This window comes from Vombatus ursinus, unplaced genomic scaffold (genome assembly GCF_900497805.2).
Source record: "Vombatus ursinus unplaced genomic scaffold, bare-nosed wombat genome assembly UNPS02008996.1, whole genome shotgun sequence".
NCBI classification, from domain to species: domain Eukaryota; kingdom Metazoa; phylum Chordata; class Mammalia; order Diprotodontia; family Vombatidae; genus Vombatus; species Vombatus ursinus.
In genome coordinates this window covers 3,335,988-3,355,804 of record NW_020948774.1, presented here as the reverse complement: position 1 = coordinate 3,355,804, position 19,817 = coordinate 3,335,988, and the positions used below count along the sequence as shown (strand labels likewise).

At 38.9% G+C, this 19,817-nt stretch overlaps 1 protein-coding gene across 1 annotated transcript in view; it reads left to right on the top strand.

The window, feature by feature from the left end:
* RNF213 (ring finger protein 213) overlaps positions 1-17,370 on the top strand; it is a 108,646-nt gene extending 91,276 nt beyond the window's left edge. The window contains exons 45-57 of the mRNA XM_027850138.1: positions 280-439; positions 1,311-1,491; positions 3,703-3,794; positions 5,260-5,511; positions 6,712-6,847; positions 7,202-7,285; positions 7,959-8,139; positions 8,448-8,649; positions 9,054-9,131; positions 10,027-10,221; positions 11,753-11,842; positions 11,962-12,143; positions 15,452-17,370. Coding sequence (XP_027705939.1) covers positions 280-439; positions 1,311-1,491; positions 3,703-3,794; positions 5,260-5,511; positions 6,712-6,847; positions 7,202-7,285; positions 7,959-8,139; positions 8,448-8,649; positions 9,054-9,131; positions 10,027-10,221; positions 11,753-11,842; positions 11,962-12,143; positions 15,452-15,605 — 1,987 coding nt within the window. The 3' untranslated portion in view covers positions 15,606-17,370. The remainder of the gene's footprint in view (positions 1-279; positions 440-1,310; positions 1,492-3,702; positions 3,795-5,259; positions 5,512-6,711; positions 6,848-7,201; positions 7,286-7,958; positions 8,140-8,447; positions 8,650-9,053; positions 9,132-10,026; positions 10,222-11,752; positions 11,843-11,961; positions 12,144-15,451) is intronic.
* Positions 17,371-19,817: the final 2,447 nt, after the last annotated feature.

Here is a 19,817-nt window from a genome sequence, read left to right as displayed (position 1 = left end):
GCTGCTCTACCCCATGGCTGTCCTCTACAAGTGTGGGGAGAGTGACAAAGGCAATGGATAGGCTTGGAGTCAGAGGATGAGGCTTTGGGTCTGAGGTTTGCCATTGTGTAACCTTTCATAGCCTCAGCTTCCTCATCTGTAAAACAGAGATACTACTACCTACCTTCCACACATTGTTTTTGTCAGGATCAAATGAGATCCTGAGTATGAAAGCACTTTGTAACAAAATGCTAAATAACACACAAGCTGGCATAATCGTTGTTGTTATTGTAATTATAGGGACAATGTAGACAGGACTCAATCTGGCCATGTACTGGGAAATCCTGATGACAGAGGTGTTATGGTGGTATCGGATAGAGAGATATCCCCAGTTGTCTTCATTCTCCTTCGATTACTCACTCATGTGGCTATGCTTTTGGGAACTTCTCAAAATGCTCAGGTATGGCAGTTTTTACTTATGTTAAATATAAATGATTTATGGTAGTGTTTTCATCATGATTCTTATTCCAGTTAACTTGGAGTAACTTACTGGGGCCTCATTCAGAAGCAATCTGTAAATACTCATTCATGTTTTTCTAGTATAACATCTTATAAGGATGGGGCATCTCTTTACCTTGCCATCTGAGATTAATTTTAAATAGACCACCCTACACTCATTTTAGGCAAGAGAGAATTAATGAGGTCATTATTCTAGTCATTGCAAGGAGGATCTAAGGAATTAAGAAAATGTTTACCAATTTTTTCCTAGGTGACTCTCCAGGAAAGGCTGTTAATTCCAATCCAAGCCATGTTGAGGTCACTTTTTCTAGCTACTGTTTTCTTCTTCTCTTTTTAGTATACAGTTCACTTTAACAAATATTTATTAAGCTGCTATTAGGTGTAAGGCAGTGCTGAGTAGAGTATAGAGGACTCGTTCCAGAACCAAGAAGTATTAAGTTCAAATCTGGCCCCTTTGATACGTACTGCTGTCTAACCATAAGCAAATCATCCCTCTCCCACTCCACCCCAACCCCCATCATATTCTCTAAGACTATAAATTGCAGATGAATTGTTGATCTGCATTGGTGGAAGGAGTTACCACATTGGGAGTTACCTATACCGGTGAAAACATATTCCTTAACACAGAGTGTTCAAGGCCCTTTTGCTTTCTTTTCTCTTTTTGCCTCTGGTGTCTGACTTCACAATCTTATCCTTGCCTTTGGAGAAGTTTTTCTGATCTAGTGCTAATTTACAAATCCAGGGAATCTGCACAGCTTTCCATCTTTGAGCATCATCTTTACTCTTGGTCCTTGTTTCTTGACTTCCTGCAGGCTCTGATGAAAATCATTAAGCCTACAGTTAGGAATCCAGAAAGATTTCTTCAACAACACATCCAGAAAGACCTGGAGCAGCTAATGAAGAGCCTTGGAAGAAGTGCTGATGAGACTGCAAATGTGGTTCACCTCATTCTGTGCTGCCTCCTTAAGGAACCTCACCACCAGCCCTGCCATTGTAAGAATTAGTGCACAAAGGGGTGTAGAATGGTAGAAAGGGAAGTGGTGGAACTACTAGCCAAGCAGGATTGCAAAAAGATCCTATTCTTGTTTTTTGAGACCCTAGATTGGACATCATGAAGCAGGATGGAGTAAGCAACATCAACAAATGCAAAAGCAAAGAACCTTTACTCTTTCTCTTTCTAAACTCTTTTTTTTTATAGAATCAGTAGTTTACAGTGTTAGGAACACAAATCACTTAAGACATGTAATCCCTGTCAGAGAATAAAGCAACCCATCAATTAGGGTATGGCTGAATAAGTTATGGTATATCAATGTGATGGAAGACTCTTAAGGCTGTAATAAATGATGAAGGGTATGATTTCAGAAAAACTTGGGAAGACTTGAATGCACTGATGCAGAGCAAGGTAAGCAGAACCAAGAGAACATTTTTTTCAGTAACAACAGTGTTGTAAAGACTAGAAACTTTGATCAACACAACGATCAATCATAGTTCCAAAGAACTCATGATGAAACATGCTGTCAGACTCCTGAGAGAGGAGTGATATACTTAGAATTCAAAATGAGAATTTTTTTTGACGTGGCCATATTGGAATGTATTTTGCTTCATTATATAACAGTTTTGTTTTTCTTGCTTTTTCAGTTAGGGGTATGAAGAGAGAGTGTATGGATCATTGTAAAAATTAAATTAAAATAAAATAAAATTAAAAAAAGAATAAGGCACCTATATAAGACGGATGTTAGAAAGTGACCCAGTAGCTTCTGGAGTTTATTGTATCCATTAGTTATTTTCTAGACTTTGGGAAAACTAACTTTTTAAAAAGTTAAATTAAAATTTTTCAATTGACCAAAATTTTCTTTTACTCTCTTCTCCCCCTCCTGTTAAACAAACAAATAATAAAAACAAAACCCTTCTAACAAACATGCATAGTCAAGCAAATAAATTCCCTACATTAGTGATGTCCAAAAATATATGATTCATTCTACACCTTGAGTCCATCATCATCTCTATCAGGAGGTAGGGTAATGTGAATAATCATTGGTCCTTTGGAATCATAGTTAATCATTGTGTTGATCAGCCTCCTTAAACCTTTAAAAATTGTTTGTTTTTACAATGTTATTAATATACAAAGTTTCCCACAGTCTTAGTGTAGTTTTATGCTACTGAAGTCTGAAACTGCACTAAGGTTTTTGGGATACTCTATATAAATTGCTGTCCTGTTTCTGCTCACTTCAGTTTACATTAGGTCATATAAATCTCAGATTTCTCTGAAACTCTGCATTTTATTTCTTCAGCAGAAAAGTATTCAATCACATTCATATAGCACAATTGGTTCAGCCATTCCCTAGTTGATAGGCACTTCCTTCACTTTCATTTCTTTGCCACTACAATAAGAGCTGGAATAAATATTTTTGTATGTATGGGTCCTTTTTCTCTTTTTTAAAAAATATCTCATTGGGGCATAGGCCTAGTAGTGGTATCACTGAGTCAAAGAGTATAGACAGTTTATAGACAGACTTTTGAGTCATAGTTCGAGAATGTCTAGGCCAATTTACAGCTCCACCAATAATACATTATTGTGCCTGTCTTTCTGACATTTGTTATTTTCCCTTTTTATCAACTTTGCCAATCTGATGAGGAACCTCAGGGTTGTTTTAATTTCTGTTTCTCTATTACTAGTGATAAGGAGCATTTTTTTTTCACATGACCATTGCTAGCTTCTTCCTGAATGTCTTTCTTTAAAGACTAACTCTATCATTTGATTGTTTGTCACATGGTGAGAGAATGGCTTTTGTAATAAAGTTGACTCAGTTCCTTTTGTATCTTGGAAGTGAGAATTTTACCAGAGAAACTTGCTGCAAAGACTTTTTCCACTAGTTAATTGCTTTCCTTGGTTTGTGAACATTTCCCTTCTCCACAGATCTGAAAGTTAACTTCTTTCTTGCTCCTCTAGTTTGTGATTTCACCTGTTATGTCTGAGACTTGTCACAGCTAGCTTTTCAATAAATTTTCTCCAGCTCTCTGTTGTCTAGAAGGGCTTTAGACATGGGATCCAGGAGACCAAAAGATCCATAGGAGAATTACAGTGAGCAGGCAATAGATGGCAACCAATTGATGGAAATTTCTAAAAGCATTATTTAAACTTGAACTCTGCAGCATGGTTTCTGTTCCTTCAGTCCTTACATGCTGCTTGTGTTTTTCCTATAGGGCCTGTGGGTTTTGATGCCACACTGTCCAGTAAAGAGAGGAGGAACAGCTGGGAAAAGGTTGTTGCTGCCATGATTATACCTGAACTGAAGGTAAGGGATGGGGGAAGGTCTGATTTCAAGATATCTCTAGGAAGTATCAGGTCTTCAGAGGGCTGTGTTAGTTTCTAGGAGCACAAAGGTGAAAAAATCAAAGCTTACTGTTTATTTTACATACTTATAAAAGTATGAGCTCATTTTCTGGGGCATTAAGTCAGCACCTCATGTTCCAGTCGTTACTCAGTAACTGGAATAGCTGCTCAAAGCCTCTGAATACCTCTTTCTAGTTTTGGATATACTCTATCTTAATTCATTCCAGTTTCTTAGTGTTCCCTAAGTGCATATTGTTTTCTTTTCAGAACCATGCTGATGAGTCTAGTTTGAGGAGTATAGAATGAGAATGTTGCAAAATTTTTTTGTTGTTTCAATTGTTCCTGTCATTTGCGGCTCTCAGTGACCCCATTTGAGGGTTTCTTGGCAAAGATACTGGAGTGGTTTGCTATTTCCTTCTCCAGCTCATTTTATAGATGAGGAAACTGAAGCACACAGGGTTAAGTGACTTGCCCTGGATCACACAGCTGAGTGTCTGAGGCCAGATTTGAACTCAGGAAAATGAGTCTTTACTGACTTCGGGCTGGCACTCTATCCACTGCACCACTTAGCTGCCCTATTTTTTTTTTTTTTTGTAGTAGGCATCTCTAAATGAGAGGCAGCTTGGAGGAGTGGATATAGTATTAGATTTGGAGTGAGGAAGACCTGGGTTCATATTCTTCTAGGTACATACTAGCTTTGTGACCTTCAGCAAGTCACTTAATCTCTGCGTGCCTTAGATTAATCTTAAATTTATCTGCTATTGTGATCTGCCTTAGTTTAGAGGGTCATATTCTAAATAACACCTGATAATATTAACAGTATTTCCCATACTTTATCCTCTGAGAATGACAGTGAACTACCCTCTATACGGTGGGTGTTCAAGAAACATGCTTGATGAAAAATTAATGGCTCATTTAATAAATAGAAAATTAAAGTAAGATCACATATTGACGTAATGGAAGAGTGGGGATAAAATTTATTCTGATCCCACTTGTTAGTTTATTTATTCAGTAAGTATTTACTAAGTACCTGCTGTCTGCTCTACACTATACTACTTTGAAGAATGCAATATTAATATAAGATACAAGATCTGTCCTCAAAGAGCTAATTCTATTTGGACACACACACACAACCAACATTATTTGATTAAGTGCCAAATTCATTGGTGTAGATTCTTAAGTTCTCTAGTATTTGAGTAAAAGGTTATCTGATCTACCCCCTAATTTTACAGATGAGGAAACTGAGATATAGGAAGATTAAGTTGATGGCAGTCAGGATTAAATCCAGGTTGTTTCTACTGTATAATTTTCAGCCATTTATAGATTCCTCAATCTTCCACTACTGTGACTAGAATAGTTTTTTATCTTGAAGGGCTTTGCTATAGGAAGCATGAATTACTAAGTAGGATTTTATTTATTTTGTGCAGTGTCTGGATAAAACCCTTCTGGAAGCAAATATCCGCATCAGCCAGGATGAACGCATCAGCTCCAACCCAGTGGCCAAAATCATGTATGGTGACCCAGCGACATTCCTGTCCCATCTGCCTAAGAAAAGTGTTGTGCACTGCTCCAAGATTTGGAGCTACAGGAAGAAAATCACTGTCGAATACCTCCAGCATGTGGTGGAACAGAATGATGGAAAGTACACAGTGCCAATCCTTTGTAGATTCCTGCAAAAGGTGAGCCACCTGCTGACAGGGTAAGTAGGCTACACATACTGTGTACGAGAATATCTCTTTCCCAAAATCTGCAATATTCCTGTGAACCTCAAAGTCCCAAATCTACAAATGGTATATAACATCATTAAATGAAGTTAAAAAGTGCTGAGCAACTGCCTTATGATCTGAATCCTCCAGCTTCGATCTTGAACAGTGTTTGTGGCAGAGTCCCAGTGAGGAGGAAGGGTTTCCCCATGTTATACTGCAGGGTCTTTGAAACATTTGAGTCATGGATGAAATGTATGTGGTGACTGACACAGGCACACATTGGTGGAGTTCCCAGGGACCCAGAGAGCTATTTGTCTGTCATTCTGAGAAGCCAGGAAAGAGGATATAAACAACTCTCTCCCTGAATTTCAGAGGTTAAACTGGATTGTTCCAACCCTAATGTTAGAAGGAGGATGTGGTGTTCCTAACTTGAATACACTTGCATTTTTATTTTCTCTATTATGTTTTCTCTAGGAGTCGTATAAAATGAGTATGCATTCTGTCATGAGAAATTAGAGGAGGCCCGTTTCTATTTGAGGAAAATCCTCAGAAACTTTAGCTAATAAATCTCCCCATTCACTAATCCCATGATTTCTTGCTAGCACACATAGAGAGGCTGTGTGGCTTCATAGAGAAAAAGCCATCCTCAGAGCCAAGAGGGCCTGAGTTCAAGTCCTGCTCCTTACCCATCCTGGCTTTGTGACCCCTGGACAAATCATTGAACCTCTAAGGAAACGAGCCAAATCTCTAAGACAGTGAGTTGCAGAGAAGGTGCTGGCCTGTGATAGTCAAGAGAGTTCTCTGTGCCAGAAAAATCACAGGTCTGATCCCTCTGCCTATTCCTACTTCTAGCTTTAGGAGAAAGCCCTTCATCACCACTAATAGATCTTAATCCCTACCTTGCCCTAGCACCAGAGAGGATTTAAACCCACTTCTGCATGATCACTGTCTCTCTTCTATCTCCTACTTCTTTTCACAAAGCTGAGCCACTGCACTGGCACTTTTTTCCTAGTCTCAACAGGCCTTCTGTGACAAAACATCATACCTAGTAGCATATTTATTGGATTAATTGGTTAATTAATTAATTAAAATTGGTCAGCCTCAGAGTATCTTTTCTTCACTATAATTGCCAGGTGACTTAGACTGTTCCTGGGTTGTCTTCTCCCTTTCCAGGAAAGAGAATTGAGGCTGGTGAAATTCTTACCAGAGATATTGGCCCTACAAAGGGATTTGGTGAAAAGATTCCAGAATGTTTCAGATGTCGAATACAACACAATCAGAGGTTTCATCGGAAGTCACTACCATTCAGGTAAGTGTCTTTTCTAGGAATAGGCCAAGCCTATGTTTAGGGAATCAAAAATAAAAGAATCTGATAGTTGGGGCAGTTCAGAGCTGTATTGTAGAGATACAATGTATCTTGATTCCCCCTTAAACAATCAGGGTTTTCTCAGTAGCAGTCAGTACTAGGTACGAAACATTAGACTTTTCTCTCATGCACAGTTTTAGTTCCTTGCTCATCGTTGGAAATTTTGGTGGTGAGTGTACCATGGTGCAAGGTCAAGGATTGCTATGTACTTGTGCATTATTGGCTTGTCTTGCTGTAAGTTGCCCTAGTATCAATAGGTACCACAGTGGGGCAATCCATTTGTTAAATGTTTTATAGAAGGATTGAAGCGCTCATTTCAAAAACAAATTGAAGTCTTTCTGTCAACGTGGAACAAGCTGAGACGATCACTTTATACCAGTGGTGAGTCATTTTTGCCCTTTCATACTTAGCTCAAAAGGGATCCATGCAAGTTGTCAGTCCGTTCTCTCTTCTGAGTCTCACTTCACCTACCCCTGAGCCTGAACACATGATACTTTTGTATATACAAGTTCTAAATCCACAGTTGTTGATGGTCATGGTTGGTACTATGCCAAATAACTGAATATATCTGAAAATCTCTGAGCTCTTTAGAACGTAACAATTTGAGGTAGAATTCTAGAAAAGAAATTGAAAGCAATTTGAGATTCATTGTTGGAGGAAAATCACAGGATCATAGGTTAGACCTTAAAGGTCATTAAGTCCAAGTCTCTGCTGACTCCTTTCCATTGAAACCTAGAGAGGGTTCAGTGACTTGCCCAAAGTCACAGAGGTTCTGTATAGCAGAAACAGGCTCTAAACTTAGGTCTTCAGACTCTACATTGATTGTTCTACTATATCTGCAGTATCTGTACAGTGCTGTATCTACAGGTTAAATGAGAAAAATAAGCATTTTCTCAAGATGAATGGACTGTTTCCAAATCTGTAGACTCAATCTTTAAAAATACAATGTCTCCCCTCCCAGAAACTGTAGCACTGGTAAACTCACTAAGTTGCTGCTGAGAGATGGTATTGTGGTCAGGTTCCTCTTCTCTAAGACTGTCCTTCTCTGTCAAAGGTGAAATTAAGCTACCTCAAGAGTACTGCAGTTCTGACTTGAGTCTGGAAAATGGGTTTGAGGTTCTCCTTCCACGTCGACGGGGCTTGGGCCTTTGTTCCACTGCTTTGGTTAGCTACCTGATTGCTCTTCACAATGACTTGGTCTATACAGTGAGAAAATACACCAATGAAAGCAGTAGGTGAGTACACAGCCCTATGGGAAATGTCATTGTTCTATTTATTCACAGGTTGTCATTCCCCCCACCCCCCACCATAAGACAGGATCCTTAGGACTTGTGACAGAAGACAATTTGTATTACAAAATTTCTTTCAGCTTTACTTACTTGCCTCTGCACCATACCCCAATATTTGTGTTTCAGCTTTATTTTTTAAATTGTAAGGGCACTAAAAAGAGACTCTTTAATCTTCCAAATCATGGCAGACACATTTATCGACCTCAGTCATTAAATATTGGGGGGGGGGGATTGTGGGTCTTTTTTTCTTTCAGTTATTCTATTAACTCCTCTGAGGTGACTGACCTGCATGTTATCAACTATGAAGTGGAGCGGGACTTGACCCCTCTAATCCTATCCAACTGCCAATATAGTGTAGAGAAAGGTAGAGAAACGTTACAGGAATTTGACCTAGAGAAGATTCAGAGACAAGTGACCAGCCGATTCCTCCAGGGGAAGCCGCTCCTCACCCTGCAGGTAAAGGAAATGCTTTCAGAAAGTAGTCCGTGCTTCTGTCCACAACAGCTAGCTTATGGTCCAATTCAGACTGTTGACACTTACAGAGAATTTTGTGTCATTATCCCTAAGCTTCCTACCTCTTCCATTTATACAGTTAATGACCTACAACAGTTCTAGCATGCTGCATTGAAACCTCTGGAGCTGGACTTTATGCTGGGTGTTGGTTTTCATCGGTTGTTTGACTAAATATAGAAGCCATGTGGTAGCATTTAATGCCATGTTTTTTATCATACTGACATAACAATTGGGTCAGTGCTGAAAAGTATAAATTTTAGAGTCCCTCCCTACAAAGAGCAGTATCTGTCACCTGATTGCCATTTTCATCATTAATATCTAGCATATTCTCTCCTTTCTCCACTTAGGGACTACCCACCCTGGTCTACAGACATGACCGGAACTATGAACATATCTTTATGGACATTAAAAACAAGATGCCTCAGGTAATACTGTTACTATTAGAAATAATATCTTAAATTTACATAGTACTTCTTAGTGCATTTGCATTTTTTAATTTCAATTTAATCTCTCTATGACTGTGTGCCATTAAACCTGGGGAGAGCAGATTTTATTTCCTTGATCTTACAAGTCAGTCTCAGAAAAGTAAAGGGACTTGACTTCTGGAATTTTACACCCATTGCCCTTTCCCAATATCCAGTGGTCCATATTTAAACAAACAAAAAACCCAGAATCTTTCTTGCTTGCAAATATTAATCAGGTAAAAGGCTTTGATTAATTAACAATGTCAGGCTACACTATCATGCTTTTGCCTATCATATAAGAACTATTACTTCAGCAGGGATTTGCCTCTGGTGATACAGATTTAAGACCTTCCATGTTTTAGTAGGTGTTCTTAAGAGTTGGTGGGATCAAAAAATTCATCATCCTTTGCCCAATTCTTTCAAACTTACATAGGCTTGTCCTTGAGTGACAAATTCAGTCTATCACTGGGTCCATAAATAAAATCACTGATAGTTGTGTGGTGCTTTAAGGTTTACAACATGCTTTTCATACAATATCTCATTTACTCAAAGCTTTCCCAGCTGAGCCAAATCTGCCAGGGTCTGGGCTCTGGTGGCACAACTTTTGAGAATGCTGGGTCACCTTCATGCCACAATGAGGCATTGAAAGTGTTCTTCAGGATAGTAGTATCACATTTGCTGATGTGAAAGGAGTTATTAATTTCCCACTGCTTTGAATTCTGTACACCGTTCTTAGGCTCCCTTGTGGAATATCTGACCCAAACTAAAGCTTTAGTGGGATAAGGGTGGTAGGGATCTATATTATGCATCAGAAACAAGAGACCAACTAGCTCCCATTGTATGTTCTCATTTCCAGAAATCTCTCTCTAACTCAGTCATCAGTACCATCACTGGGCAACTGCAGTCCTATAGCGATGCCTGTGAGGCCCTCTCTGTCGCAGAAATTACTTTGGGATTTCTAAGCACAGCTGGGGGGGACCCTGAAATGCACCTAAATGTATACATCCAAGACATCTTGCAGATGCATAGTCAAACAGCTCCTGTGTTAAAGGTGAGTCTTGGACTTAGGCTTGGTTGTCCCTAAGCCCAGCCTAGCAAAAGCATTCCCTGTCATAAATGCCACCTTAAACCAAGAGTCCCCTCAGAATAGACAGACAGGGATATAGACCCCATCCGTGGTAAGCCAGCAACATCAGTCACTGACCCCTGTGCAGTGTCTCAACCCTCTTGTATATCAAGTGCAAAGAGTAGATAGAAAACAGACCTTGTGGTTAGTTATATTGAAGTTGACAGGCTGGCTGAGAAGATAGACAAGCTGCACTGGGATATAATTTAATATTATGTTCAGAGGGTGTTTTCATTGGACTTGTGATATGTTTGCTATAGGGAACTCCCAGTGAGGAAATTCTCTCCACCTAAGAGTTTTAGAAAATTGCTTGGGCTTCTAAGAGTAACTTGCTTAGAGTCACAAGACTATTATGTGCCAGAGGCAGGATTTAAATCTAGGTCTTCTGATATTAAGGCCAGTTGTCTATGCATTACACCACATTTACAAATGGAAACCATGAGTGCTAAGAGGACTTGTTGTAAAGGGAATCCTTTATCAGAATCTGTGGGGCTAATCAATGAAATCTTCCTGGAAGGAGGTACTTGCTGATTCCTGAACTTGTCATTTGACCTCCTAACCCTTTACCTGTAATGCACTATCTCCCTACTTCTACCTCTTAAGAATCTCATGCTTCCCACTTCTTGGTAAATAGGTGATAGACTGCAGATATAGAATGAAATATATGTTTTCAGGTGGGACCATTACAATGAAAGTTTGTTTTATTTAACTGTATTTTTGTTAGAAGGAGTAATTTTATTTGAGGGAAGGGTGGGTGGGTTGTGATAATGAAGGGTGAAAAGGGAAGAGATGAAAGAACAGCATCAGTGAAACATTTTTAAAATACACAGAGGGGTTCAGAGAGGTACACAAATAAGTAGGGCAATATTGGTATTACCACATTTAACTTATGTATATTAAATGGAACAAGCTGTATGTAGCAAATTTGGAATTTCATGTACAATTCCAATTTTCTGGTTTCTTTTTGTATGGAAACGGCTCAGTATGTTGATTTTCTGTTTAGTTTTTTAAAAAGCATCCTTAGCTATTGTTAAGGTTCAGCACAGGCACCACTTTCCAGGTTCCCCCCACCCTTGTTAGTAGAGCTCTCCCTCCCTCCTCAAGTAGTCAATTTTTATCTGTTTATGTGTTGTATCACCTAGGAGAATGTAAGCTCTTGAGAACAGGGGCTGCTTTCCATTTTTTTTCTTTGAGTTCTCTGTCCTTAGCACAGTGCTTTGCACATAAACAGAGCCTTACGAAGTGTTTGTTAGATTGGTTTTGAGCCCTGTTTTAAAGGAGCAGTGGAAGGATTAGTGCAGTGAACTGAGTATGGCATTCTGGCTCTGAGAAAAGGTAGGTGGACAGAATCAGAAATATGTATTGGGGTATAAATGTGATGACATTAAGGAATAAGTGAGATGAGATGAGATGATAGATGCTCCTTCAATTTTTCTCAAACTTTTTTCTCTCCTAGGCTTTAAGTAGGTGTCAATTAAAGCACACCATAGCCTTGTGGCAATTCCTTTCTGCTCACAAGTCTGAACAGCTCCTAAGGCTTAGAAAAGTAAGTGAATTATGTTGGGTCATTTCAAGGTTCATTTGGCTAAAGTTGGGTAAAGTTTCACCCTACTCTTCTTCTCCCTCTTCATTTTAAACTTTTCATTTATCTCTATTGAATTTTAGGATCCATTTGGGGAAATCAGTGCAGCATACAAAGATGAACTTAGTGCTGAGAATGCTAAACTCCTCAACACTTTCCTAAATCAAGCTGGGCTAGAAACCTTTTTGTTGGAACTCCATGAAATGATTCTTTTGAAGTTGAAGCACACTGATATTAAGGGGGAGAACTTTAACCCTAAATGGAGGTATGGCCCGAACCGGAAATCAAAATGTCTTTTTATTACTGATCATGACTTTGCCTCTGAAATTATCTTCATTTTGTCCTTTATTTAGCTGAGTGTGTGATTAGCACAATAGTATTCCATTACATCCATATACCACAACTTGCTCAGCCATTCCCCAGTTGATGGGCATCCTCTCAATTTCCAATTCTTTGCCACCACAAAAAGAGCTGCTGTGAATATTTTTGTATATGTGGGTCCTTTTCCCTTTTGTATGATCTCTTTGGGATATAGCCCTAGAAGTGCTGTTGTTGCTGGGTCAAAGGGTATGCACATTTTTATAGCTCTTTGGGCATAGTTCCAAATTGCTGTCCATAATGATTGGATCATTTCACAACTCCACCAACAATGCATTAGTGTTCCAATTTTCCCCCATCTTCTCCAACATTTATCATTTTCCTGTTTTGTCATGTTGGCCAATCTGATAGGTTTGATGGGGTACCTCAGAATTGTTTTGATTTGCATTTCTCTAATCAATAGTGATTTAGAGCATTTTTTCATATGACTATAGATGGCTTCAGTTTCTTCATCTGAGAACTGTCTGTTCATATCCTTTGGCCATTTTATCAATTGGGGAATGGCTTGTATTCTTATAAATTTGACATAATTCTCTATATATTTTAGGAAGTGAGGCCCTTATCAGAGAGACTGGTTATAAAAATTCTTTCCCAATTTTCTACCTTCCTTCTAATCTTAGTTGCACTGGTTTTGTTTGTGCAAAATGAGTGTTTTAATGTTCAACGTTCTAATGGGGGAGCTTCCATTCTTCAGCCCTATAAGCCACAAAACAGCACAAAAGTATAGTTTACAGGCTAGGTGGTATAGACAAAAGATACTTTGCAAGGCCTGGACTTTCTATAATCATGTAATTCTGCTTTTAGTTCTTCTTTGATACTTCTTAAGATGCATAATTTTTTATATCCTTCTTCTTGTGGATTGCAGCCCATTCTTGTCCAGCTCTTCCCATAAATTGTCTATAAAAGACCTATCCAAACATTCTGGAAGCCTTCCCTTGGATCATTTAAGATTTTTTTCCTTCCAGTGTGGCACTTGGGCTATGTGCCTTTTGTCTTTCTCTCTTGCTATACAACTGGCCCCATTCCTTTTCTGATAATACATTTCTAGTTTCATTTATAACAAGAATGTCAGCATTGATAATGGTTCAGTTCCTCTACTCATATTAACGTGTTGGTAACTGGACAAAGATCTCATGGTTAGGCTCTAAACAATTACATAAATTAATGTTTATAGATAGTCTAAGCTTAAACCATCACATTTATTTTTTATATTTTTTTAGTGAGGCAACTGGGGTTAAGTGACTTGCCCAGAGTCACACAGCTAGGAAGTATTTGTTATGTGTCTGAGACTGGATTTGAACTCAGGTCCTCCTGACTCCAGGGCTGTTGCTCTATCAACTGTGCCACCTAGCTGCCCCCAAACCATCACATTTTTAATATACTTTCACCATTTTTCCATCAACATCTCCACTGGGAAAGTGTAAAGTGACTGCACAGAACTGAGGGCCATCACGTATTTTTGTTTTGTCAGTTGCTGGGTTGTTTTTTTTTTTTACATTTATATAGTAATTTAAAGTTTATCAAGACTTTTAACATACATTATCTCACTTGATTCTTACAATCCTAGGAGGTATGTGCTTTTATTTTTTAATTTAATTTAATTTTTTTGGTGAGGCAATCAGGGTTAAGTGACTTGCCCAGGGTCACACAGCCAATAAGTATCAAATATCTGAGGTCAGAATTGAACTCAGGTCCTCCTGACTCCAGAGATGGTGCTCTATCCACTGCGCCACGTAACTGCCCCTGGTATGTGCTTTTATTAACTTTAGTTTATAGTTGGGGAAACCAAGGATTAGAGAGATTAAGACTCATGGGCTAATAAGTGTCTGAGGCAAGATTCAAACCTGGGTATTCCTGATCCCAGGTATAACACCATCCACTACACCATCCACTACACCATGGTCAAAGAATTCATTCTAGTGGCCAACCTGAGAGTGATGAGCCCTTTGATCAGGCTGATCCTTAAACAACAGTTAGTCAGTGGAATATTTCTAGCTTGGTACAACCTACCAGAGCTTACACTCTGCTGGCAGACATAGCCTTTATTTTTTTATCTTTTAAAATATATTTTTATTTATTTCATTAAATATTTCCCAGTTACATGTAAAAGCATTTTAACATTCATTTTTTTAAAATGTTGAGTTCCAAATTCTGTCCCTTTCTCCCGTCCTCCCTCCCATCCTGAGAAGGCAAGTGATTTGATATCGATTATACGTTTGAAGTCATACAAAATATATTTCCTTATTAGCCATGTCGTATAAGAAAACACAGACAAAAAAAACCCCAAGAAAAATAGGGTAAAAAAATGTGCTTCAGTCTGCCCTCAGAGTTCATCAGTTCTCTCTTTGGAGGTGGATAGCATTTTTTTATCATGAGTCCTTTGGAATTCAGGCATAGCCTTTAAATGTCTAGAGATACCCCCTTGCCAAAGTAGGGCATAAGAATCAGGTTTTTGTAGAGGACTTTATATAAATACCTGCAATATTAGAGAACCAAACAAACTCCACAGAATCCCATGCTATGAATCATTTTTATTAGCCCAGCTAAGTCTTTTTGGATCTAGCCTTGATTATGTGAAAATTATTTATTTCCAGAATCACAATAAAATGGCCTCCCACTAAATTCATCATATAGTATTCTATGGGGCTTGTTTGGCACTTTCATATTTTGTATTGATGGTGTTTATATAAAAAGGAGTCTAATCTGACACATACACAGATGCTCATCTTTGTGAGCTCTTAACAGGGGTATAGGGAAAAGTGCACATGAAGAGCCATATGCTTTGAACACAAAGTTATCTTTGCTGGCAATGTAGGACTGTAGCATGTAGACTCCCCCATTAGAACATTGACTGTCCCATTAAATAATTAGAGGAGTCTGTAATCAATCAATCAGTAAACATTCATGAAGCGCCTACTGTGTGGCAGGCACTGTTTTAAGTACTGGGGATACAAAAAAAGACAGATGACAATCCTTTCTTTCAAGGAGTTCACAATCTACTGGAAGAGCTTACTCCTATTCTCCACTCACCCCAGCACCAAGCAGGGTACCTTGCCCATTAGTAGATATGTATAAAGGTCTTTGGAATTGAATTGACAGGTGAAGATTTTGTAAAGTTATTGATTTCTTTTAAACTGTTTGCAGGGCTGTTTTTTTAAATCTTTTTTTTTTTTTCATTTTTTATCTGTTTTCCAGCCTGAAAGAGACACTGGTGAGTTACATGGAAACTAAGGAGAGTGAAATCCCTCCAGAAATGGAATCTCAATTCCCAGAAGAGATTCTTCTCTCCCACTGCATTGCTGTATGGAAAGCTGCTGCTGGCTTTAAACAGGATCGCAGACTTACTTAGACTTCTTTTTGTAGCGTTATATTTAGAAGAGACTTCTGGAAAAAGGGCAAACTTTCTTTGTCTCCCTCCTCTAGGAAGTGAATTTTGTTGCACAGACTGTTGCCTCTGTGAGTTCTTGAAAGAGAAATTCAGGACCAAGATGTGCTACACAGGCTTGCAACCTTCAATGCTCTGGGAATTTAGCTGTTTGGGGAATGTGTATATTCCAAAACTCCACTCACATGCACTTATGAGCATTGTTCACGGGAAGTTCCGAATTCAGAATAACTTGATACTGGAAATAAGCCATCTTCCTTGACATTTTGGAGTAGACAGGTTGCAGAATGGCTTGACAGCTTTGTATTGATGACCTCTGACCTTGTAAAGCACACACCCACCAGTTCAGACCTCAGCCGCCCCCAACTACCACACACCTAGGAGGAAAAACTTGCCCTTTTTCAGTTCATTTTTCCACTTCGAGATGTTTTATCTGCACTCACAGAAGAAAGTGGCTTTCTTCTCTGGAGTTTCTGACTGCTTTACTATTTAACTAATTTAGAGGATGACAGTCTGTTTATTTCCTCATTATCTTCTTACAAATACAAAACAATCCAGAATGTTTTGTGAGTGCCTTAAGACTAAACAAAATCTGAACCAGACTTCCAGATAGAAAAATACAGCCAAGTTCAAATTGGCAATAGCCAAAAATGAAAACTTAACCATGGATCATGATGGGGTAGGTTTGAGTCCCTGTGGGTAACTCTCAATTTTCTGGCAACTGTGTCAAATGAATTCAGTATAGAAACCTACACTTCCTTTGCATGCAACCTCTTTGGGTCCTAGTTCTTTTGCTTTATTTGAGAGAATGCACCAAACCAGTCAGAGTTTGCAAAGAAGAAAGAAAGACTATTAAATTAGCCCTGATTGTTGTGCTGCTTTCCTCATTTGAGCTCTCTTCCCCAGTTCCTATTTCTAGAAGCTCAACAGATTTCTTTGCAATATTGAAATTAAGGTTCTGACTCTGGAGTTAATGGCAAATGTGCACTTTTTAAAGTAATGTTCCAGTTAAGTTCAGATCCTGAACTACTCAAGATAGTTCAATAAATTTAACAATATACATCTTTAATAACAGTGGAAAGAATTGCAGAAGGAACACCACTTTTAGTTAATTTTCTAATTGTCATTGCTTTAACACTGTCTTAAGGGTGTTTGAATAACTGGGGTATTCAGAATACACAGTAAAGTGCTCTGATTTGGTAGTAGTAATCTGTTTGGAAGCACTTGGCCATCTACTGATCTGACAATGCCAAGACTATGTAATGTGATTATCTGCACCTCTAATTTCCCACTGGATGTATTCATTTAACTTCACTTTGGGGTGGAAACCACCTTGATACCTCAATTAAAATAGAATTAATTATAATTCTTCAGGCCACAACTAGCATCCAACCTGTTTTCAGTTTCTTAGCTTGGTGCTGTGCCCACCTGTACTTGTATCATGCCTTAGCTGCAGCCATTTGTTTACAGGTGTCAGGTGGGAGCCTAAGTAATGTTGTTGCACTGAAGACCATTTTTGTTGGATTCCTCTCCTACCCCTTCTGATTTTTATGAAGGACTTTTCTATGAAGAGTTGTATGTTTTTTTTTTATTCTTCCAAAGCCTTAACTGTCCTGCCCAGCTTAGTCATGATGTACATACAAAAGTGCACTTGACCTAGCACATGGCAGAAACAAACTTTATTGTAATTGTTATTTCTGCTTTAATAAACCTGATTCTTTTTTTGCTATTGATTCTTTCTCATTTGGAGCTGAGTGCCTGTTGGTGGCAAATGGAAAGTAACTAGAATTCTTGGGAGGATTCCAGTTTTTAGTGGAAATTCCTTGGATAACAGCAGGTGAGAGGAAATATAGGTAAATCAAGCTATCTACTAGCTATGTTGGGAATAGTAACTGAAATAACACATAAAATTTGCCCCTCCATTAAAAATGAAGGCAGCAGGTTATAGTGAAAAAATATGGACTCAGAATCAAAAAATTTGAGTTTGAATTTTGGCTCTGCCAGTAACTGCTTGAATGGCCTGGGGCATGCCACTCTACTTTTCTGTTTCCTCATTTATAAAGTGGAGTGGTTGCATTATAGACAATTACTAAGGTTTCTTCGAGCTCTAAATCATTTGATCCTCACAGAACTTGTTCTGCCATTCACATTCAAATTTTAAAATATTGTTGGGGAAATTTGCCATCTCTCAGCCCTCCAAAAGAAGAAAGTCAAACAATGAGAGCGAATGAAGGTACAGCGGAAATTGCTTTGGACTAGGGGCTAGACCTAAATCCATCCTCCATGTGGGATCCATCAGGGTTCATTGTGTGACCCTGATCAATCAGCAGGTATTAAGTGCCCACTTATGCAGGCCCTGTGTTTGGCACTGAGGATATAGATACAGAAAATGAAACGTTCTGAAAGCATTACATTCTGTTGGGGGCAATGACAAATACGTATACAAATATATACATATCTCCCCACCCCCAAATGGTAAAAAGAACAAAAACAAAGTAGATAAATATAAGGTAAGGAGGGAGGGCACTAGTTGGGGGATTGAGAAAAGGTTTCATATAGAAGGTGGTCATATCGCTCTTTGAAGGAAAAGAGAATTTGAAGAGGCAGAGGTGAGAGAATGAATTTCAGGCATGTGGGATGGCAAGTACAGAGACTGGTAGATAGGCGATGAAATGTCATGCATGAGGAACACAGACACACCCAGTTTTGCCTTTCGGCAGACTCTGAGAGAGGGCTGTGTCCAGTAAGATTAGAAAGATAGGTTGGAGGCAGGTTATAAAAAGCTTTTTAAAAGCTAAAGCGAAATTCATATTTGATCCTAGGGGTAAGCTGAACTAGGTTGGTGACTGAATGGTGAGAGGGGGATAGACTTGAGATGCTCGGGAGGTAGAAACAAGACTTGACAATTGATTAGATTTGTGGGGTGAGGAAAAATGAGGAATCTAGGCTGTTAGAGTAAGTGGAAGAGTAGCAGTGCCTTCAGTAGAAATAGAGAAGTTTGGACAGGGGACATGGGGGGAGAGGAGGGTTGAGTTTTGCTTTGAGGGATGAGTTTGAGATGTCTATGGGATGTCTACTTTGAAATGCCCTGTAGGCTTTTGTGATGCAAGGTTGAAACTCAAGGGAGAGAAATGGGCTGAATATACAGATATTTGATTCATCTACATAAGTATGTTAATACAACCTATGAGGATTGATGAGGTCATCAAGAGAGAAAGTATAGACCCAGAAGAGTCCTAGGACAAAGCCTAGGGGAATATCCTCCATGAGGGGGTTGAGTACAAATTACAAATCGGCAAAGGAGACTGAAAACGAGTAGACAGAAGAAAATTAGAACAGTACGCAAAAACCCAGGGAAGAGGAGGAAAGAGTGGTTGAGGTATGAAGCTAGATTTTCGAAGGTTTGAGAAGTGAGAGGAATTGGATTCAAATGAGTGTAGAAAGTTTTTCTAGGACTATAGCTAAGAAAGGGAGGAAAAGTAAGATGATAGCTTGAGAAGGTAGTGTCTAGTGAAGATTTTTAAGAATGGGGAAGACAGGCATGTTTGGAGGTAGCAAGGAAGGATCAATAAGGAGAGGTTAGAAATTAGAGTGGGGGGTGATGAGGTAATCTATAAAGGGAGACAAGGTGATGCAGAGCATTTGTAGAAGAGTTGCTTTTGGCAAGGAGAAGAACAACCTTATTAGAGATCTAGGAAAAGAAGAGAGGATACTAAGAAATCTTGAGTTGGGAAGAGAAGAGAGAGCTCACGTCAGCTTGTCTAGTCTCAGGAAAAGAAGAAATGAGTTCCTCAGCTAAGAGAGTTGGGGAGGGGGAAGAGGTGTGGGAGTTCAGAGAGCAAAAGTTTGGTGAAGCATCTGTAGGGAGCCAGGGAATCATTTAGGAAGGAATAAAAGAATTTCCTTGCTACAATGAGATTCCAGTTAAAGTTGGATAACATGAGTTTATAATATATGTGTGACCTTCTCTAGCTTCATTCAGTAACAAGTGAGTTAAGAGTGGAAAAGGCTAATGATGAGAGTAATCCAGGGCTGGGGTCTGGCAAGAATGGATGGCAGGAGAATTTCTATTTAACCTTTATGTACCTCAGTTTCTCACTTGGAAACTAAGAAGGTTGGATCAGATCACTTTTTTATGATCTTAGATCTGAGTATATGGTTCTGGGAATCTAGTTT